The sequence below is a fragment of the Quercus suber genome, unplaced genomic scaffold, assembly GCF_002906115.3.
Source record: "Quercus suber isolate HL8 unplaced genomic scaffold, Cork oak 2.0 scaffold_9, whole genome shotgun sequence".
Classification (NCBI taxonomy): domain Eukaryota; kingdom Viridiplantae; phylum Streptophyta; class Magnoliopsida; order Fagales; family Fagaceae; genus Quercus; species Quercus suber.
Window position 1 is genome coordinate 1,264,571 of NW_027069475.1, and position 24,026 is coordinate 1,288,596.

General features: G+C 32.6%; 1 protein-coding gene across 8 annotated transcripts; it reads left to right on the forward strand.

The window, feature by feature from the left end:
- Positions 1-8,373: 8,373 nt before the first annotated feature.
- On the forward strand, positions 8,374-17,809 carry LOC112007711 (TMV resistance protein N). Of its 8 annotated transcripts, none has more exons than XR_010630186.1 (9): positions 8,374-8,615; positions 9,468-10,007; positions 10,302-11,391; positions 11,513-11,788; positions 11,896-12,978; positions 13,061-13,833; positions 15,137-15,260; positions 15,337-15,415; positions 16,130-17,745. XR_010630186.1 is itself a non-coding variant. In XM_065776698.1 (7 exons), the coding sequence occupies exons 2-6, from the start codon at positions 9,496-9,498 to the stop codon at positions 13,790-13,792; spliced, it is 3,693 nt and encodes a 1,230-aa protein (XP_065632770.1). In that variant the 5' UTR covers positions 8,374-8,615; positions 9,468-9,495; the 3' UTR covers positions 13,793-13,833; positions 16,130-17,745. The 8 variants fall into 8 exon arrangements, 1 of the variants encoding a protein (XP_065632770.1); XR_010630191.1 differs by having other exon boundaries at positions 15,337-15,391; XR_010630190.1 differs by lacking the exon at positions 15,137-15,260 and having other exon boundaries at positions 16,821-17,809.
- Positions 17,810-24,026: the final 6,217 nt, after the last annotated feature.

Below are 24,026 nucleotides of genomic sequence, written 5' to 3' on the forward strand. Positions count from 1 at the left end.
ACAACCCAATCCTCCTCTACACTTCAGAAAGTCTAAGAAATAAGCTATTAATAATTTTTATCTCTACTAATGAATCCATCTCATCCAAAGCCAATAATGACAGCTCCTTCATGTTCAACTTGTTGATCCTCATCTTTGGCCTATTGCTCATCCTCATCTTTGGCAAGCTGAGATTCCCTCTACTCCAAGCATCTTCCAAAATGCAAATGCCTTCTAGGTTTTTTTGAATCATAACACATAATCACTAAATTATTTTTCATCAATAAAAATCTATTGTCTAACTACTTCATGGTTTCAACTATCAAATATCCACAATTGCATCATTGACTGTATTCAAAAGTACATTAAAATGCACACAAGTTTGCTAGCACAAATGTCAATTATTATTACTGTCAATTAGATTGACAAGCCTTTATACTATCAATCATTACCTTTGGTTGTGAAAATAAGATTTTTTTCATGGTAAGGATAACTTGAACTTCATATAAGGCATAAAAGCCAATATCTAACTAGCGATATATTCAAAGTTCAAAAGTTTTTGCCTATCCAAATTTTCACTATATCTACTGAAGTTAGGAAACCATAATGCACACTAAACTTTATTTCAGGTATTCAATTCTCTCTTGCTTTGTCATTGACATTCATTCCATGCGAATGGTCGCCAATTGAAAATATGACCAAACACCACTGCTCATTCATGTATGCCTATAATTATCACAACACTCATAAACAAAAAATAAAACTTATAGCATGGTCATAGCATTAATCTTGATATAGTATATAGAGCATTGCACCTCAAATCTAGCAACTGAAATTACTTGCAAATTAAAGTTAAACAACACTCAAGAGTTCACGTGATAACAAGTCCAAGAATGAGTCTTGATGATTGAACTAAGCTTTTCTCATGGAAATAAACAAGTTGAATGAAAAGCCTATACCCAAATTCTTTAAAAATGACATGGTCTTTTCATTGGGGCATTTTATCAAACACATTGATTACAATGAGTCAGTGACAGAAGGAATGAACATAAATTGTGAAATTAATTGGCCATAAATACCTAAATACCCAAAAGAAAAATCATCAAAGAGATCAACATGGATATCAATGGAAAAAAAAAAAAAAAAAGAGGGGAGGGGAGTAGTGGGGAGGAGAGTAGAGGAAAATGATTCCCCTCCACCTGTTTGGATGTTTTTAAAATTAGTAAGGGAGAAGGGAGTAATTAGCCCTTCCCCTTGTGTAATTTTGTTAATATAATAAGGGTTAATTAGTAATTTACTTGGTCAATAGTTTATGTACTCTACTCTCTCTCCAAATCTCTCTAATTTGGGAGAATTAAAAATGAGGGGCTAGAGAGAGTTGAAACCCCTCCAAACCCCTCCCCTCATTCCTTAAAAAACTTCCAAACAAGGTAATTAGATTACTCTCCCTCCCTCTACTCTACTCCCCCTCCTTTTTTAAACATCCAAACAGGCCAATAGTCTAATACAACCTCCTCTTCAACCCTAAACCTCATGGTAGAAAATAGAAATAAGAACTTTGTTTAACCACTAAATAATTATCCTAAATCCATAGGTATTTCATAGAAAAAAAAATGCTAAAACCATAACAAATTATGCTAGTTTTGCTACAGCTCACTACATATCATTACAATATAATTATCCTAAATCCATGGGTATTTCATAGGAAAAAAAATGCTAGAACTACAACTCTTTGCTGCGTGGCGAGTTGTGCTAGAAGTTGTGTAATTTGTTGTGCTAGGTGGTGTATTGTGGCAAAAGTTATGTAATCTATTGTGGTCTTAGCATTGTTGTTCCATGGGCGTTTGTGTGTGCCTTTTGAATTCTAAAAAGTGAGTCTAAGGTAGAGGATATATATATATCCACTTAATTTTTTTTTTTTTTTATATATTGATAATTGGTGGGAATTTGAATTATAAATATCTTTATTAGAAATACTAAGTGGTAGCATTTGAGTTACAAGACTCTCAGCAGTTGTCCACTTAATTTAATTAACACCTATTAAAATGTCAATTTTTCAGACTTTAAGATCACTTTTGGCCTTAGCATCACATTTCGTGGTAAATACTAGTAAATTAAAAATAAATCTAACGACATTTAGTGTGTGTTTGGCAAAAATTATTTTTGTCAACTTATTTTACTATTCAGCTTATTTTTCCTACTATTTATGAGCCTACTGCACTTTTTGGCACTATACATGGATCTCATTGTACTATTTCAGCTAACTTTTACCTTTAATACAGTACTTTCAGCAATAAAATTTCAATTTCAGCAAAATAAGTGGATTACAAACAGATCCTTAACTTTTTTCATAATTACTTTTTTTTTTTATACAGTTTTCATAATTATACGTGACTTGTAGTTGATGTATAATAAAGTAGTATTAGTGTCTATTTGGCTAGCTTAATTTTTGCTAACTTATTTTTGCTACTATTTATGAGTCTCACTGCACTTTTTGGTACTATTCATAGATCCATTGTACTATTTCAACTAACATTTACCTTTATCTACAGTACTTTCAGCAAAAAAATTTCAGTTTCAACAAATAAGCGAATTCCAAATAGACCCTTAGTGTTAAGTTAAAGTGAAAGCAATGTTACCATTAATTATTAATGGGTTATGCTAACAAGTGCCTTAGGGCACTCATTAATTATCCATTTTAGGAAAGTTTTGATATCACTTTTATGGGAAATGAAAAAAACTGTCAAAATATTAATTACTTCTTTTTCATTTCTTATAAAAACTTTCTTTAAATGGATTATTAATGAGTGCCCTTAGGGCACTCATTAGCACTTCCCATTGTTAATTTATAACTAATGTTAATGACAAAAGTCAAAAACTTACTCATAATTTAATTATTTATTGGTAGATGGAATTTGGCCAAATAATATAAAACTATTATAACATTAATAAAGAGGCCTCCATAATAGTAAAAAAAAAACAAAGAAGTGAGGAAGTTTAACAAATAACTAATTCTAATACGTTACGAAAGACATGTGAAAAAAAACAAAACGTGGGAGTTGTGTAGTCCCAACCAATAAGAAGAAGACAAATCATTAAAAACTGATGATGTAAGCTAACCACCCATTATGTCTAATGTCCCTTTAACCCCGTCAGTTCTTCTGAGAGTGTTTTCAAATTTTGTTTTTAGACCAATTCAAATTTGAGATGTAAATGGCAGGATTTGAAAACTTTTCTTCAAAATTTGTTTTATGGAATATCACATATTTCCCAAAACCAAAAAAAATGTATTTCTGGTGAAATCGCCTCCAACGTTCCACTCACCAGCAATGGTAGCCTCAACACTGCCTTGCTTATCACCGCACGCCTCCTCTATGTTTTCTCTATCGTAATCCCTCGCCACCTCATCCTAGATATACAAAATGCTTTNCCAAAAAAAATGATTTCTGGTGAAATCGCCTCCAACGTTCCACTCACCAGCAATGGTAGCCTCAACACTGCCTTGCTTATCACCGCACGCCTCCTCTATGTTTTCTCTATCGTAATCCCTCGCCTCCTCATCCTAGATATACAAAATGCTTTGATGGGTAATCCAAATTTTTAGATTTGAGAGTATGTTGTTCCTTTTACAAATGATGATAATGCTTCAAGATTCAAGCAATGAATGGGGTGAGTTCTATTTTCCCTTTCTTTTTGTAGGATGAAATTCCTGGATTTCTTAGCCCATGACATTTTTATATGTTCTTGTTCTTCTTTTTTTTTTTTTTTACTCTCCTCCCTCTCTAAACTTCCAAACAAGCCATATGTATTCGGTGCATCTATTGCCCCACTCAATGTAAAAAAAAAAGCCAATAAACTAAAATCAAAATCCGGTCCCACGAGTAAAAGCAATTCCAATTCCAATGACGAAACTTCATAGTTCATACAACTTTCCTTAACTCTCCAACTTTAACTATAATAGTTTTCCTTTTCAATTATTGTCTCACGCGCCCATTATAATGTGTGCTTACTATGTGAATATCATTACCTCATATTATTCCATTCCACGCGCAATCATGAGCGTGGGTGTGGGTTTTTATACTATTATTATGTCCCTCGATCTCCCTCATCGCTGTACTTTTATACTATTATTATGAAGAAAGTCAAAAGGTTAGATGAAAAAAAAGAAGAAAAAAGTAGACCATAGTTTTTACTTAGTGGAAGTTGAGCTAATTTTTTATTCATGTTTTCTAGAGGAAACAATTTATTGAAGTCCATTGAATTCTAACGCATCTCGTAATAGAATCCTCTTCATTTGATTAATTTAACTGTTAACAATTTTATTTTTTGAATTTAGTAGTGTGCAAAAGTATCGCTCATTTAAAATTTTAATAATAATCTTAAATTTGTATACCTTTAAATTTTAAAATAGATTCATTTTAAATAGAGATAATAATTTTCCATAAAAGAGAGTGAGGTTATTAGCCTAAGTAATTTCATAATAATAAACTTCTTATTCATAGTCATATCTTACAATAATTTAGCACTTTATACAATACATGATTCATGCTATCTTTTTCAAACGATAATGTACATGCAATTTGATGAAAAGTGAGCTTCCTTGAAGGTGCATAAAGAGAATATTTTTCATTTCTGATTTTGATTTGATTGTCAACTTGATGGGAGAGCAAGCTTTAAGATGCCTACAATTAATTAATATTGATGGTATAAGAGCGTCCGTAGCAGCCATGTCAAAAATTATGTCATTTTATCACATTAAAAGCCTACTTTATTATTTTACCACATCATTTTACAACATAACATTTATTAGATATTCTATATTTCAATTTTATACATTAAAATAATATTTACTACACATTAAAATAATATATTAATTACTCTGTCATCCTCATCCCCACCCTCATCGTCAACAACAACGGCACAACCACCACTGCCGCAATAACGGCCACCAACAATCACTACCGCAACAACACCGACAGCCACCACCGGCATAAACCAATATCCACTAACGCCACCTCAGAAAAAAAAAAAAAAAAAAAAAAAAAAAAAAAAAAAAAAAAAAAAAAAAAAACACACACACACACACACACACACACACATACACAACCAGAGAGATCGGCACAAACCCACATCCCAAACCCACCACCAGCACAAACCCACAAACATTAAAATCAGCCCACAACTACTCAAGAAAATCAACCCACAACCATAAAAATAAAACCCACGGCAACATTAAAAAAAAAAACCCACTTTCTCAACAACATATCGGAAACCATAAACCCAACAATCCAAAACCTATGAACCAAGAAAAATTCCTGTCGTTGCCGATCATGGCGCCATTTTTCTGTCCATCTTAACTGAGTACAGAGCTTCGATGGGTCAGCAGATGGGCAAATTTTATAGGTCTGCACTGCATCTAATGGGTCGGTGGCGAGTGGCAAGGGAGATGGGTCAGCGAGAGTGGAGGAAGGCAGGGAGGCAGGGAGATTGGCGATGGCGAGATCGACGTGGCCAGAGGGCGATGAGAATGCTAGACAGAGACGTAGAACAATGTCGTCTTCAGATCAGCGGTGTTGCAGTCTTCAAACGAGAAACGATGGCAGCGGCTTGATCGGTGATGTGAGAGTGGAGATGGAGGGAATCGGTGAGAGAGAACAGAGGTGAGAGAGAAGAGAAAAGAATAAACTGGAGAGAGGGAGGAGCTGGGTCTGTGAGAAGAGAGAGAAAAAATTAAGACCGAATGAGAGGAGAGAGAAAGCCAAATAAAAAATATTATTTTTGTTTACCACATTTGTCTGTACCATTGCAAATTTGCAATGGTATGGACAAATGTGGTATAATTTTGGCACATATGCCACAGCTGATGGGAGCTATTTTTTGTGTTTGGTGTGGGATATGTGCCAAATATTTAGCATTTGACACATATCCCACATCTATTGTGGGTGCTCTAAGGGGTATATTTGTCATTTGAGGTTCTGATTATGAATTTGATTGGAGGAGATGTTATAGATCGAGATGCCATTATTGACAATTTGTTTGAAATTGATGCAAATCTTGAAGTTTTTCTTTAGAACAAAAAAATAAATAGAGTCGAAGACTCATAAGTCGAATTCTTCATTACAGAAAAACAATACTATCATAAGTGTAATTTTAAACTAGGAATTGTATTTTAAATTAGATTTTTCTCTACAAATTTTTACATTTTTTACATATTCTTTTATATTATTTTTCATATGTGTCTTTTGTAACTAATTAGAATTAGTTATTTGTTAACTAGTTTGTTAGTATTGTTTATTTAATTGTAGTTGTACTTCCTCACTGCTTCTTCTTCTTCTTTTTTTCTTTTTTTTTTTCCTTTTTTTTTAAAAAAAATACTATTATGGAGGCCTCTTTTATTAAAGTTCTGATTCCTAATCGAAATTTCTTTTTTTTTTTTTTTGGTAATCAATCGAAATTTCATTAGTTGTTTAAATGAATCATCTTTTTTCGAACCTCATTAAGGTTCTTGAATATAATACTCACAAAAATTTCTATGATTATGTTATGATAGTTTTATATTTATTGTGGCCAAATTCCATCTACCAAGAAATAATTAATTTATTAGTAAGTTTTTTACTTTTGTTATTAACATTACTTATAAATTAATAATTAATTTATAAGTATTGTTAGAGACAGAAGTATTTGACTTTTGTCATAACTTGATAAAATGGTAATTTTTGAATTTTTTATTAATTTTTTATATAGAATGATAAAGTGGTAAGTTGTGATTAGAGTAAGATTGCTTTTACTTTAACTTAACACTAATACCACTTTTATTATACATCAATTATAACAAGTTACATAAGTAATTATGAAAATGTATATAAAAAAAAAGTAATTACAAAAAAAGTTAAACGTCATTAGAGTTTTTTTTTTTTTTTTTACAAGTATTTACCACAAAATTTGATGGTAAGGCCAAAAGTGATCTTAAATTATGAAAAAATGACATTGTAATGGGTGTTAATTAAATTAAGTGGACAACTGCTGAGAGTCTTATATCTCAAATGCTACCTCTTGCTATTTCTAATATAGATATTTAGAATTCAAATCTCCCACCCCAATTATCAATATATTAAAAAACAATTTAAGCGGATAACTATCAAGACTCTTGTAGCTCAAATGCTACCTCTTGATATTTCTAATATAGATATTTAAAATTCAAATCCCCCATTCCAATTATCAATATATTAAAAAAAAAAAAAAAAGAAGATAATTATCAAGAGTCTTGTAGTTCAATAATATGATTGAATTCCTTTATGTGGAGAAACAAGATTCAAGTCTCCCCTCTTCCATTTGTTATATATATATATATATATATATAACCTCTACCTTAGATTCACTTTTTGGAACTCAAAAGGCACACACAAATTCCTATGGAACAACAATGCTAAGACCACAATAGATTATATAACTTTTAACACAACACACCACTTAGCACAATAGATTATACAACTTCCAGCACAACTCGCCAAGTGGCAAAAAGTTGTGTTCATAGCATTTTTTCCTATGGAATACCTATGGATTTAGGATAATTATACTGTAATGATATGTGGTGAGTTGTAGCAAAACTAGTGTAATTTGTTATGATTTTAGCATTTTTTTTCCTATGAAATACCTATGGATTTAGGATAATTATATTGTAATTATATAGTTTAGTGGTTAAACAAAGTTCATATTTCTGTTTTTTACCATGCAATTAGGGATTGAAGAGGAGGTGGTATTAGACCATGTATCAGGTGTATGTATCATCCCACCTCAAAGTGAAAGAGGCAATACATGCATTGGATGCATAGATATCTTCTTATGAGAGAAAAAGATAGATATATGTTGTTGTCCCATGGGCTCAACTTTAATTAAACGTTAGAAGAGCCTTATGTGTCCTTTTTCAATTTAAAATGTTCACTTACAAGGTCATTGGGGGCAAACTTCTTGTACAATTGGGTCTCAACTGTGTTTGGGATAGTCGCATTTGGGCCTAGACAAGCCGAGCGAGTAAGGCAATTTATGGGTCTGAATGTCTGATGAATGATTTTGTGGATGGTTAGGAACTACAGTCACTGGATATTTTCTCAAAGATCCCATGGAAGTGCCAAGCCTATAACGTGCCGAACCTAAAAGTAAAAAATGTGGCTATCAAGTAAATAAAATAAAATAAATTTGGCCACCAGCTTTTTAAAAGCATAGTTGAACGGTAAAAATAAGATGTACAGAAGTCAAGAAAAGTGAGCTTAATAATGGTGGATGACTCAGATGGTGTGTCCTATTCATCATTACACTGGGCAAAGTACTCTCTCTTTTTTTCCTCCTCTTTTCGTTTCTCTGTAGGCTACTGAACATAATGGAGAGGAATCTTCCAACTAAAAAAAAAGAGCCAATAAACTAAAATCAAACAAAGATGAATTATTCGGTCCTACGAGTAACAGCAATTCGAATGACGAAGCTTCATATTTCATACAACTTTCCTTAACTCTCCAACTTTAACTATAATAGTGTTTCTCTTCAATTATTGTCACTCTATATTTTTTTTCTCTCTCAAACTGAGCACACACAAAGTTTTTTCTACCACCAAATCGTTCAAACCTACTCGCATCCTCAAGGTCCTATCTATTCTCTTATGCAATGTTTTGTGTGAATTCTCTGTTTTATTTCTTTCTTTCATTTTTTTTATATTTATTTGTATATTTCGATTTCTCTTTTGGATGATGAGAAAGCAGTGGGAAAGGGGAGGAGGAACATACAGATTTTTTTTCCTGGGTTTTGACCTTTTTGTTTTATAGTATCTGAATTTGTCTAGTCTTATACGAACTGTGATTGTTAAATTAAAAACACAGAGGATGCTTTTGTAATGATTTAACGTTAGTTAAATAAATTTCTGCATAAATAATAATCATAATACCGTGAGTTATCCACTTTGTTTAAAAAATAAACAAACAAAAAAAAATGTTGAATTCACTGAAAATAGAGGATGTGAATGCCCAGCAAGGCTAGTATCACTGACGCTGGTTTGTTTTTTTCTTTTCTTACTATTATTTTTTTAACAAAATTAAATGGTGCGAGGTAATTAGCAAATTTGGTGTAGTTGAAAGATTGTTGTGACCTTAGTTTATTTTATTAATGTCTTTCGTCTCTCTTTCACATACTCGCAAACAAAAGAAAAAATAATAGTCGTTCCTTTATTAAAAAAACAATTATATAATAGGAATTGAATCATGTGTTGTTTCTAAGATATTTTTGAGCTTTACAATCACTACTGCAAATTCATTTCCTAAATCCATAAGCTTTCACTTTATACACGTCCATCTCTTGTATTCTATCCTTTCATTCCCTCCTTAAAATAAAAATCCATATCAAATCATTCTTTTTTTCTCTAATTTATTTTCTTTTAATTTTTCTTTCAATTTTAATTGAAAACTACCTCTTTTTAATTATTTATTTTTTCTTTATTGTAGTTCAATACTTGCCGCCAACATATTTCCAATGTCTTCCATTAGCTCTCAGAAGGCCTCTTCTTCGTCATCATTTTCATCCTCAACACCTCAGTGGAAATATGATGTCTTTCTTAGTTTTAGAGGTGAGGACACCCGCAATAGTTTTACTGACCATCTATATGTTGCCTTGAAACAAAGGGGCATAGTTACCTTTAGAGACGAGGAAAATCTTGAGATAGGAAAATCCATTTCACCGGAACTCTTGAAAGCAATAAAAGAATCGAGATTTGCAATTGTCATTCTCTCAAGAAACTTTGCGTCATCAACATGGTGCTTGGATGAACTTACAAAGATAGTTGGATGCCTGAAAGAGACGACCACGACTGTTTTGCCAATATTTTATGATGTGAACCCATCTTATGTACGAAAACAAACAGGCACCTTTGCCCAAGCCTTTTTTAAACATGAAGAACGTTTCAATGACGATATAGAGAAAGTGCAAAAATGGAAAGCTGCTTTAGAAGAAGTGGCAAATCTTAAAGGGTGGCACCTACAGGATAGGTAATCCAATTTGACATGTTACTTGCTTTTAAATGTTCAAACTTCAAATAAAAACTCTTCTTATCTTAAACCTTGTTTTGAACTTTAAGTAAAGCAACATAGATGTTTACACTTCATTTTTATTTTTACTTGATTTAACTAATTTACATTTTGTATTTCTTTCAAATTTCTCTTGCACCAAGTTATTTACTTTTTCTTGGTTTAACCAACAGAATAGAACATTGGATGTCTACTTTCTATTTTGGTCCTATTTATGGGTGGTACTCACTAAATTTCATTCTCTCTCCATTGCAGGTCTGAGGCACAACTTATCCAAACTATTGTGGGAGAGTTATGGCATAAATTAAGTCATGCATTCTTTGAAGATATTGAAAACCTTGTAGGAATAGAATCTCGAGTGAAAAAATTGGAGTCATGTTTGGCTATAGAGTCTAATGATGTTCGCATTATAGGGGTTTGGGGGATGGGGGGAATAGGTAAAACAACTCTTGCTAGAGTTGTTTTTCATATGGTTTCGAACAAGTTTGAAGGTTGTTGCTTTCTCCCAAATGTCAGGGAGGTTTGTGAAAAAGATGGTTTAATTCCATTGCAACAACGACTTATTAGAAAAATATTAAATGAAAGTATGAATATACAAGATGTTGATGAGGGAGTTTTCCTAATCAAGAATAGATTACGTCATAAAAGAATTCTTCTCGTTCTTGATGATGTAAATCAATTAGACCAGTTGAAAAAGTTAGTTGGGAAGCATGATTGGTTTGGTTCTGGTAGTAGGGTTATCATAACAACAAGGGATAAGCATTTACTACGTATACTTGAAGTAGATGAAGTATGCGAAGCTGAAGGATTGAGTGATGATGAAGCTCTTAATCTTTTGAGTTTGAAAGCTTTTAATAAAGATCATCCTCCTAAAGATTATCTAGAGCTATCCAAAGATGTCGTACAATATACTAAAGGCCTTCCTTTAGCTATTGAGATTTTAGGTTCCTTTTTGTTCAGTAGAAGCATCAATCAATGGAAAAGTACATTAATTAGGGTGAAAGAATTTCCTGAATGTGCAATTCTCCAAGCACTTAAAATAAGTTATGATGGACTACACGAAACGGAGAAAAAAATATTCCTATATATTGCATTTTTCTTTAATCATAAGGGAAAAAAGAGTGTAGTAGAGAAACTAAATTATTTTGGCCTTTGCCCTGATGTTGGATTAGAGGTTCTAGTTGATAAATCTCTCATAAAAATAAAAGACTTTAAAGTGTGGATGCATGATTTACTACAAGACATGGCTAGGAAAATAATTCATGAAGAATGCCCTGAAGAGCCTGGAAAGCGTAGCATTTTGTGGTCATTTGAAGACATTAACAGTGTACTAACAAATAATACGGTAAGAGTTTATATAGAAAACTTTAGCACATACCCTATTATATTATTAATGTTCAACTTAGAGTAGCTTTGGTAGTCATACATTTTGCAATTCTCTAATCCCTTTTGTTCATGATTATTAGGGAACAGAAGCAATTCAAGGCATAGTCCTAAAGTTGCTTGAATCAAAAGAGGTATATTGGAATCCTGATTCATTTTCAAAGATGCATTATCTTAAATTGCTCAGAATTAGTAATGTTCAACTTCTCCATGAACCCAAACATCTTCCTATTAGCTTAAGATTTCTTGAGTGGAGTGGGTACCCTTCAAAATCTTTGCCATTAAATTTCCAATCAAATGAGCTTGTTGAACTTTACATGTGTGGAAGCTGCATCGAACAACTTTGGAAAGGAGCAAAGGTAATTTAAGCATCCTTGTACTTATTTATATTTAAGTTCCATTAAATTGTAGGGATTTGTTGAAGCTAATTGTTCTTTTCTTTTCTTTTTTTGGTTACTTTTAATAGTCTTTTGAGAAGTTGAAAATCATCCAAATGAATGGGTCTACAAACCTTGAAGAAACCCCTGATTTGATCAGAGTCCCAAATCTTAAGGAAATGGTTCTTGATGATTGTTTAAATTTACGTGAGATTCACCCTTCAACTTTGGTTCATAATAGGCTTACTCTTCTCAATCTAAAAGGCTGTGTAAATGTCAAAACTCTTCCAAGCAAGTTTGAAATGGAGTCTCTTGAGGTTCTTATTCTTTCTGGTTGCTCAAAACTAAAAAAGATTCCAGAATTTGGAGAAAACATGCAACGTGTATTAGAGCTTTATTTGGGTGGAACTGCTATTACTAAATTACCCACATCAATTGGGCATTTGACAGGCCTTGTTTTATTGAATGTAAGAGATTGCAAAAGTCTTACGTGTCTGCCAAGCTGCATTTTTAATTTGAAGTTGCTTAAAGACATGAATATTTCGGGATGCTCAAAACTTGAGAGACTGCCTGAGAATGTGGGGAACGCTGAAAGTGTAGAGGAGCTGGATGTAAGTGGAACTGCAATAAGAGAGGTGCCTTCTTCCATTGGTCACTTAAAAAATCTTAAAGTGCTATCTTTCAATGGATGTAAGGGGTTATCATCATTTAACTCTACATCTTGGTATGATCTCCTCCCTTTTTCTTCAAGGCCAAAAATTGCAGATCCCGTGAGATTGTCCTCTCTATTGGGTTTGTGTTCTTTGACTAAATTGAACCTACAAAACTGCAATCTCAGTGCAATCTCCGATGATATTGGTTTCTTATTCTCTTTACAAGAAATAGATCTAAGTGGAAATAGTTTTGTTTTCCTTCCTGATAGCATCAGTCAACTATGTAAGTTGGAAAACATGTATTTGAAGAATTGCACGAGTCTTCGATCATTGCCAAATCTTCCAGTCGATATCGTAAATATTTACGGAGATGGTTGTACCTCATTGGAAACGGTATCAGATCTCCAAAAACCTAGTTCTTTTTGTAAGGGAGAGCTTTATCTTTTAAATTGCAATAAATTGGCTGACAATCAAGATTTCATTGACATCTTTTTGGCTGTAATAAGAAAGTACCATCAGGTCTCTCTCTCTCTCTCTCTCTCTCTCTCTCTCTCTCTCTCTGTGTGTGTGTGTTATAAACAACCTGCTTTCTATGTTTTAGGGTCTCTCTCGTCACGGTAGATTTGATAATCAAGCATACAATTGGAGATATGACATGGTTATTACTGGAAGTGTAATACCGAAGTGGTTTATCCATCAAAGTATTGGGGTTGAAGTGACTATAAAAGAACCTTTTTCTCATTTGTGTGATGATTGGATGGGGATTGCTATTTGTGTTGTATTTGATTCTCTTCCCGAATCTCTTCCCAAAACAATATCTTGTCAGGTCATAGCAAATGGAAAAGTAATGTCTTCTACAATATGCTATCACTACTCACGTGTTGGTTTATATTCAGATCATATTTGGCTATGTTATTTGCTTCCTCAGTACTTCAACAAAGAGGACATAAAATTACTGAACCAATGTGAAGCAAATGAATTGAGTCAGATTGACATTAAAATTGAAACTCCCGGTTCAATAGGGGAGAAGAAATGTGGGTTTCGAATGTTATACAAGAAAGACATAGAAGAACTCAATCGAACTATGGCTCAGAGTAGCAATACCGACATCACTCCTTATGAGGACTTGGGAGTTCTCCATCATAATTTCAACAATTCGGCATTGGTAGTGGAAGGTAAAATAGCAAAGCAAATTCGTGACAATTACGAAGGTGCTGAACCTAGTGGAGAAGGAAGCTCTAATGATGTGCCACACCCCAAAAGGATTGAAAGGCTCCATGATGACTCTGATTGTGAGGAATACTTCGAATGTGGTGAGGAGATCAATGATTAGCAAGAATCTAGATGGAATTGGACATTGGGTTCAAAAACTCAGTAAGTCAATGAATCCAAATTAATTCCTTTTTTCTTTTTTTTAATCTTTTGGTATATATTTGTACTTTTGTTTGATTTGATTTTAAATTCTAAATAGTATATTGCTTAGCTTTGTTATTCGCACTTATTCCAAAAAGGGGCATCATTGAAGATTGTTGAACTCCTAGTCTTTTTTCTTAGTGTGCGTTTGCGTACTGTGGCTAGCGTTTGCGTTTGGCTGGTCCCATGGCACTGTTCATAGACCAGCCAAGTTGCACAAAACGTGTGAATAGTGTTTTGGTTGTTTAAAAAATATTTTTCTATAGTATTTTTAGCAATAAGTTTTCAGTTTTCAGCAAATAAGCGGTATCCAAACAGACTCTTAATCAACTTTTTTCTCTTGATTGCCCGTAAGTCACTGTTTTTCTTCTTAATTAAAATTTTGTTGAATTTACCATCGTTAAGTCATGTATAGATCACAATCACAATGATTAGTCTAGCTAGATGTTGCATCTTGCTTCCTTGAAAGGTTTTATGCGGTTGTTTACTAACCGTCAACCAAAAAAAATACTCTTTTTCTGTTTAAATGAGTTCGACTGATATATATATATATATATATATATTTTCTGCTCTGCTCTGAAATTCTTATTTTTTTAAAGTAGGATGTTAATGTGATTCGTGGTTCAAATGAAAAGGATCTATATCATCTACATTCTTCATAATTGATCTGTGGGTCAACTGAAAAGAATCTATATCTACATCAATTGCTGTTTTGGTAAGATTCTTAAGCTAGCATAATTAGGAAGCTAAGCTTGTACCCATATGTAAACAGGTGTGTGATAAACAACTAAATAAAAAGCTCTCACGGGAGACAATCTTTTATGCTAAAAGCATTTAATTTTGATTTATCTATCACCACAACATGTTTTGAATGACTATATATTGCTCAATTGTTAGACATGCCATGATGAATCAGTGATTTATGATAATAGAATATGGAATAGTAGGTAGTACTAAATGGCCTCAGCTATGTGTAGCTTTGGTTCTGGAATGTAAGGAAATCATCATTCACATCATTGTCCGATCACATATGTATTGCTTGTGTACGTAGAAGCATTGATGAGACCTTGATCAAGTTTAAAAGAACACGGTTGCTGCAACATGAATTATGTAAAGTTCACAGTTTAAAAGTCTTAATTTTGTAAGTTTTTACCATAAGATTTTTGTGCTTTTGCCTCTTAATGTACTTGAAAGTTTTTCTACCTTTCTAAAACTTTCACTCTGAATCAAATTATTGGCTTAAGGTTGTCCATACACATTTCAGATCATTACCAGACCAGGTAGAGCTGAAACAAACCAAAAGACCTGTCTCCAAATCGTACCTTAATTAGATTATACACAGCAAAGAGACTTGACTAGAATTTAAATTAGAAGGACAGCAATAGACGGTAGAGAACCTGACCATACAACAAACTTGATTATATATTGCTAAGCATATCATCTAAGACATATTCATCTTTACAGTAATCAGACTCGAGAAGGCAAACAATTGTGTTGACAAGGTTGAAAGTTCTAGAAGGTAGCCTGCTTAGTGCTTAGATTCGTAAGTCCTCCTGTTTTACTTGCTATTATTGCTGTATTACATCTAGAATTAAAGTTTTCTCATATTATTCCCACTGGGTTTTTTATTTAGAAGGATGTATCATAATCGTAGTGGAAAGATGTTAAGCTTTCATAATCATTGTCATTCATTTTTTGAAAATCTTATATTTTTTGTCATTCAAACAATCTGCATCTGTTAATAGGAATTTAAAGTTATCTTGACACTTCGACTTGGAAAGAGCACCAGGTTAGGGAGTGATACTCTCTTGAGGTGTCTGGTCAAATTTTAGTCACCCCTATCTCAAGGTAAGGAGCTATTGATAAGCTGATAAGGCCTCAATGATATAAGGTCAAAATAAGCTACCATTGAAAGTAGGGGAACTTAGGTTATAGGAGACATTTTTGTGGGGATTGAAGCTTCCTTTGAAGTTAATAATTTTTGTGTGGAACGCATGAGGACTTACTCATCAAATCAAAATAGTGAAACGAAACATAGTGAGTGACAGTGTGTCTTATGCAATGAGGAAGAGGAAAACTCGGATCTTGTATCCCTTAAGTGCTCATGCTATCTTGTTTGGATTAGATTTGAGCCTTGGAACTGAGTTAATTTCTCCTTGCTCTTTGAAGCAGTGGTTGGCTCAATGAATGGACAACCCAAATTTATATAGATTGATGTTTAAGGGTGCAAAAGAGGTGATAATGCTTTGTTTTGCAGGTATGCATAAGCCTCTATTGCACATCAGGCAGATAAGAGTGCCTGCAGGAAAGTACCAAGGCATGTGTATCCAGCTCTGGAAGGTTGTGGATGTTGACAATTGAGGGACACTAGCAGAGATGGTGTGGATGGGGTGGTTTTGGCTATGAAGCCAAATCATGTGATGGCAAGCTGTTGCAGTTCCTCCATATGCAACCAAATGGCATGTAACTAGATGCCTTGCTGTGCAAAAAGCATTAACTGAGGCTATACAGCTTGATTTTTGCAGACTTATTTCAACAATGTCTAGAGTGGAGGACCTGTTTTTGAGAAAGAAAGTCCCTTGGCAAATTTTTGTGCTGATTGAAGACCACAAAGTGCTTGGAAGTTGGTGAACGCTAGTGGTTATGTATGTTGTGCATAAGAGAGTCATTGCAGATCTTGGGGCCCCGACTACTCTTGCTTTCTAATCTTATAGACATTTTTGGACTCTACTAATAGCCAACCATTCTGACATTATTGTATCTAAAAACCAAACCAGAAAAAATGTTACCTTTATACCTTTTTTGGACTTATTTAAGCCTTGGGCATATGTCTGTGTGCATTCATTAACATTTTAAGACATTACATAAGAGATTTGTTTCTTTGTGTAAATTCCTGTTAAAGCGAATAAGAGCAATTGACTTGACCATTTAAAATTGCTTGAGACCAGCTTTTCTTGCCTGATGAAGCTTCTGCCATCCTGGGTATTCTACTAAGTTGTCGCTGCCCTCCAGATAAAATTGCTTGGGCTTACTCCCCATCGGGTATGTTCACCACAAGCAGCGCCTATAAGCTCCTTGTTTCCGGTGATGCTGTCAGTCAAGCAGGAAGCTCGAATGTGGATACTCAAAAAACATTTTTGGAAGGGAGTTTGGAGGCTACGGGTTCCTAACAAGATTAAACATTTTATTTGGCGAGCTTGTAATGACGCTCTGCCAACTATGAGCAACCTCTTTCGCCAGCAGATTACGTCCTCTGATAAGTGTGAACTTTGCCAACTCTGCCCAGAAGATCCGTTGCATGCCGTCTGGTCTTGCAAGGATGTTGAGAGTACTTGGAGCTCAGTCCAATGCTTCCACCAATCGAGCGCCCCCCAACCCCTGAATTTTTGTGACTTACTCTGATGCTGCAATATTCAGAGATACAAATTCGGCTGGAATTGGAGTAGTTTTTAGAGACTGGAGAGGTGAATTTGTTGGCGCGTTGTCTCTCTCTGTGCTGCTGTCTCATACCCTTGCTGATATGGAAGCCCTAGTGTGTCGAAAAGCTGTCGAATTTGCTGCTGAGATTGGTCTGCAGAGAGTAATTTTTGAAGGGGATTCAGCCATGGTTATCAATGCTTTAAATCAAGGTAGTGCTGGATTATCAACCTATGGAGTAGTCATTGAAGACATTTGCAGTCAAGCTATGGTTTTTCAGTCCTCTGTTTTCAATCAGGCTAGTCGTTCTTGTAACTGTGTTGCTGATGCTTTAGCTCTTGTTCTTATTCAATAGAAGCCCAGGCTTCTTGTCTGGTTTCTCCACAAAAAAAAAAAAGACTTGACCATTTATTGGCTCTCGCCGAGTAACTATTGTATACATTTTTTTGTTGTGCATCTACAAGATATGCGTCTTTTGAGTCACGTTATATAAATTTCCAATAGAAAAGCTTTGCTCAAATGGGTTAGAATGGTAATAATAAGAAGATAAATGAAGTTTAGAATAGCTTCTCTTGTTTGTTAATGGAATGATGAAAATTGCATAATTAGTTCCCACTTAAAAAGGATCTAGGGCAAAACCATCTAGTGTTTTCAAGCGTGTAGTAGTGAATTATTACTATGCTGCATAACATGATCATTTTGGTTTCGGCCAAGGAGCACAAACGGTTGTAGAGAATTCACAACACTTGGTAATGTATTGAGAAATTTCATTAGTGCTTAGAGAATTTAGAAGTCAATAGTGAACTTATTGAAACCCTCATATACCTCATGACGCAAATCCATTGGCAAAGTCATGAATTTTAAGAGATGGGGTTCCCACTAAATTTTTTTAGATACATTTTCAATCTTCATTTATTATTATTCATTTTTAAAAATGGTTACATCTAAAATCATTAATAATGTCTTCAACTGCCTTTTGTTCATCAACCAAAAAAAAAAAAATTAACTGCCTTTCGAAATCCCCTGCCTCTTTCTTTTCCTTTTTCTCTCTTTCAAAGAACACAACAAGCTTACCACTTATACCAAAAGCTTATTCGATTAAGAAATTATAGATTTAATCTTTTAATCATTATTATAATACTCTCTCTAACATGTGAGTTTATACTCCCTTTTAACACGTAGGATCCAACACAAATGATTTTTAACTTTCTTAAATGGGAGGTAAAGTAGAGATAAGATTTGAACTCAAAACCACTTACTTTAATACTATGATGAACTATTAGTTGTTCCAAAAGTTTAAACTATAAGAAAATGGTAAACCTAATAATTTACCTATTATTCTAATGGTTTGAAATAGAATGATATGTCATGGTCTATCAACTTGAAACTCTATATTGGGTAAAATTTCTCATTTGCTAAGACCGCTACTAGAATGAATTTCTTTTTCTTTCCTTCTGTTTTTCAGTTTTCTCTATTGAGTAGAAGTTCTCATCCACCACTTTAATGGGGTATCCCCAGTTGTATATCTAACTTGGTTTATTGCGGTAAAAATTCATACCCGACCCCAAAATTTGAGACTAAGGCTTCTTGTTGTTGTTATACTAATTTCCTTAAACACATCTTCCAACTGGTGGGAGCTCGAATTCCCAAATTATCGCTAAACAAAAAATTAACAATTAAGAACAACCAAGAATCCCCCAACATTGCAAAAGGGCTAGTACTACTGACAAAGACATGATCTTTAAGCCACCAATAGCAAGTAAACAAGAAACTAAGGCTTTGTTTGGCATTGTTGTTTAAACAACAGTTTTCAGTATTTAATAACAACTAGTAGATATCCTATGCGATGCATGGTGTATTTTGATAAATTTTGTAAGAAATTATTTATGTCTTATTGATTTTATAAATACTATTATTGTTAGTCACAGTTAATCTATGAAATTTTCTACTAAAACTAAATTTAAACTAAATATGTTGGGGGAAAATTCCTCTAATTCATGCAACCAAGAAATGTTACATTGTTACCAAATCACACAGTTCACATTGTCACCTACAAACCTGTTGGTTCCTAGGTGTCTTTCTTGTATAATTTATGCTTTATATATCAATTAGCTATAACAACTTCTAGAATTTCATGATACAACAACAGATATGTCACAGTGATGCAATAATATCACAATTTAATCTTCAAATTTTAATTGAACTAAAAGCAGCCAAAAACAAATCCTTACCAAGTATATGCATCATACAGAATACCCAAAATATAAATCAACACATAATATGAAAAAATAAGCCTAAATACATTACAATGCTATATAAGTAAAAACATATACATAAAATCTAAACAAAATATTTAAGACGAACATAATATTATGAAAATTAACATACCTCTTAAAAAGAAAACCAAAGATATTGTGAGAAAAATTATGGAAGTTTAATTTTTAAGTCCAATGAAAATGAGGATTTATATTAGACAAATGTGAAGACAAATAATATTTACCTAATTCATTAAATCCGAGTCTTGAAATTCTGCATTGTAATTAGTTTTATGGAAAAAATTGAAAAGTTTGCTTAATTCTTATATTTCACATGACTTTTTAGATCCATCCGTATCTATTCAAAGTATTAAGTTATAAATATATACAATTTTTTGCCTTTTCCCATTTAAAAAAAAAAAAAAAAACATTGAAATAAATGCATTTGTCATTACTTAATAGTTTGACATAAATGTTAAATGTAAATTAGATAGAAGCCTAAATAAAAAGAATTTCATACAATGTGCCACTTGGCAGAAGTTTATGCTTTCTCACATGAGGGTTCTACTTATATATATATATATATAGATAACACTTAAACACATATTTCTACAATACTGAAAACTGAACAACAATACTTAAACATTGCTACCAAAAGTGCCCTGAGAATTGGATAACCAAAGAAACACAATTTAATACAAGTAATCATGAACTCTCTCAACTAGGTTAGCAAAAATAACCAAGAAACAGAAATGAAAATTCAAAAAATTGAGAGCTGAAAGTTGGAGCAGAGCTGGGGTCAATCTTAACAATGGAATCATCATCGTTGTCATCATGGTTGTGGCGTTTGGACTTGTCTTTCTACCAAATTCCGTTTATTCATTAACAATGAAATTCCGTTTGGACTTGTGTGTTGTATCAAATTAACATTAAATTTCTCTTGTGTTTATAAAATTTTTTACAAATTTTTTTATTACTTTTTTTTTTTTTTTGAGAAAGATTTTGTTATAACTTGATAAAATGCTAAGTTGTGATTGAAATAAGATCACTTTCATTTTTCTTTTTTTTCTTTTTTTAAAAATTTGTTTTATAAGAATGTTACTTTCACTTTAACCTAGCACTATTCTTACTTTTATTATACATTAACCACAACAAGTCACCAAAGAAATTATGACAAAATTAAAAAAAAAAAAAAAAAAATTGGTATCACTAGATTTATTTTTCATTCACTAGTATTTACCACGAAATGTGATGGTAAGGCCACGAGTGATCCTAAAGTCTCAAAAAAGTGACATTTTAATAGGTGATGGTAAGGCTAAAAATGATACCTTCTTTTATTTTTAACAAAGACATCATGTAACTAATTTCCTTTATGATGAGAAAAAAATTAAAGTTTCCCCTTTTCCATTTGTTTATATATATATATATATATATTTCCTCCACCCCAAACTCACTCTTTTGTGGAACTCAAAAGGTGCAACAGACTCCTACAAAGACCTATCAATTTAGGATAATTACATTGTAAACTTGTTATGTTATGGTTTAATGGTTAAAAAACAATTATTAATTATGTTTTCTACCATGTAGTCGGGGATTGAAGAGAAAGAGAGAAAGGTATGTTGTTGGCCCATGGGCCTAACTTCAATTAAATGGTTTTTTTTTTTTTTTTGAGAAATAATTACAACATACTGTTAACTTTGCAACTTGAACCATTTTTTTTTTCTAGACTTCTAAGCACTTTGTACATGAAAATGTGCCAATTTAACTACAAAAACTTTGACAACTTAAATTAAATGTTAGAAGGGCCTTACACTTCTCTTTTAATTTTTAAAATGCTCACTTACAAGGTTGTTGGGCCAAACTTGTTGTGCAATTGGCCCTCAGCTGTGTCTGGGATAGTGATTTGGGCCTAGACAAGCAGAGTATGTAATGCAAATTTATGTTTATTTTAATTACTTTAAAGATAATGCAATTTAGGGTCTGGTTAATGATTTTGTGGACAATTAGGAACTAGGAGAGTCTGGATCTTTTCTCAAAGATCCCATGGAAATGCCAAGCCTAAAATGCCAAAGCTAAAACGAAAAATGTGGCTATCAAGTAAATAAAATAAATAAATTTGGCTAGTAAATAATTTCACACGTGTTACTCAATATTTTCTTCTAGGTAGATAGGGACAGACCTTCAATTATCCTCTTTCTTACTTATCTCTTAAGCATTTCCAAGTGCCACTAGCCATTTAAAAGCATAGTTGAACAGTAAAATATGATTCACAAAAGTCAAGAAAAGTGAGCACAATAATGGTGGATGACTCACATGGTGTGACCTATTTCATGCAGCCATAGGACCAGGTGTTGAAATTATAACATCATATCATCTAATCACTGAGCAAAGTACTCTTTTTTTTTTCCTCCTCTTTTCTTTTGCTTTGTAAACTATATAGAAAGCCAAGACCTATGTTGCTAATTGGTTCATTGGATAAGGATGGCTTTGAGAGCTGCACCACATGTAAGCATTTCAATAATGGTGGATGACTCACATGGTGTGACCTATTTCATGCAGCCATAGGACCAGGTGTTGAAATTATAACATCATATCATCTAATCACTGAGCAAAGTACTCTTTTTTTTTTCCTCCTCTTTTCTTTTGCTTTGTAAACTATATAGAAAGCCAAGACCTATGTTGCTAATTGGTTCATTGGATAAGGATGGCTTTGAGAGCTGCACCACATGTAAGCATTGCTTATCTTATCATGACTTTTTTTGTTTCAAGAATTTCTTTACCTAAATAATGTGAAGATGTCTCCTTTCTTTTTCATTTTTCTTTTTTTTATTTTTTTTATTATGACTTTTGAAGTAAACCATTGTGCATTATAAAGTGAAATATCATCCACGTATTTAGCATATATATGTTAGGGAGGAGAGAATGTCTGAGTTTAATATCTAAAGTTTTAAGGGTCTTTTGAAAACCAATTCGAACTATACTTATACATAATCACAAATTCTAAAAACCAAGGGTTTGGTTCTTAAATTGAAAAGCATGATTTCAATTCATGGTAATTATGTCGATGACTTGCTAGATAATTTTTTTTTTAATATTAAACCCCATCAAATTCGAATGGCTAAAATTAAAGATGCCTAGTATGCACCCACTATATTTACAAACATTCTAAGGATTTTTTTTCGTGATTGGCATATATGTCATAGATAAGCCAATTCATGTGGTAAGGGCAAATGTTGACCTTAAAAGATATGCTAAAATACCATTCATACAACCTAATTTAAGATTGCCTTTAAATTGGTTGATTAATTATAAAGTATATGAAATTTGCATGAGAAATTATTTCCTAAATCTTTTATATGGATTCAACCTTTATGTGAAAGGAATGTGTAATTCACCAAGTACGTTAAATAAATTTTTTTTTCCAGTAATTTTTAAATAAATTCATAATTTACACAATCAAGTATTACAATGGTACCTTCTCAAAAAAAAAAAAAAAAAAAGTATTACAATGTATCAATGTACCCTTTTCATCAACATTCATTGGAATCTTGTCACTAATCCACTCAAATACAATAAGTTATCACTTTGAATAGGAAAACATAAAACAATATTGTTTTAGGTGGGTTAACTGTAAAAATGTGACGAACTATAGTGAAAATTGACACATTGATGTCATTGTAATTGTAAATGGTAATTGTAAATGGTGTAAATTATAAGTTTTAAAAGTTAATGAACCGATCTAAGGGTGACCCTAGATTTAGAGGACGTAAAATGTATTTTACCTTAAAATTTAAGATGTTTCATAGCCTTAAGAAATATAAATTTTTTATTACAAATATTTGTAATTGATCCTATTAATGAGAATTAACCCCTTTAAGAATATAGACTAATATGTAACAGACTTGTGATCTTTTTTTTTTTTTTTTTTTTTTTTCTTTTTTTTTTTTTTTTTTCTTTTTTTTTTTTGAGAAGCAACTTGCGATTCATTTCAGGTGTAATTAAATCATCTTTCATCTATATGTTACTTCAAGGAATATTTTTGAAAAAAAAAAAAAAAGCATCACCCTAATAAACCCTAGTACATGTCATCGTGCTTTGTGATAGATTTTCAATTTTAAGTGTTTTGCTAAATGAATAACTTAAATTAAAAGACAATATTTTAAAAGAAAAATACCTTTATAACAAACCCTAATCCAAACAGGATTTAACCAAAAAAAAAAATGTTTATACAATCTTTTTTTTCAACCACAAATTCTATTACCAAAACCTGTAACAAACCAAGTACTCATAACCCTTTCAGTTTCTATTATTAAACTAACAAACAAACAAACAAAAACCAACCTTTTCCACAAAATTTTCTCAGCAAACAAACAGACTTCAAGTAATAAATCAAAACCCAAAGGGGTAAATCCGGAAACCAAAAAAAAACCTAACCTAATCTAACAACACAAACAGAAACACACACAAACACAAACACAGAGA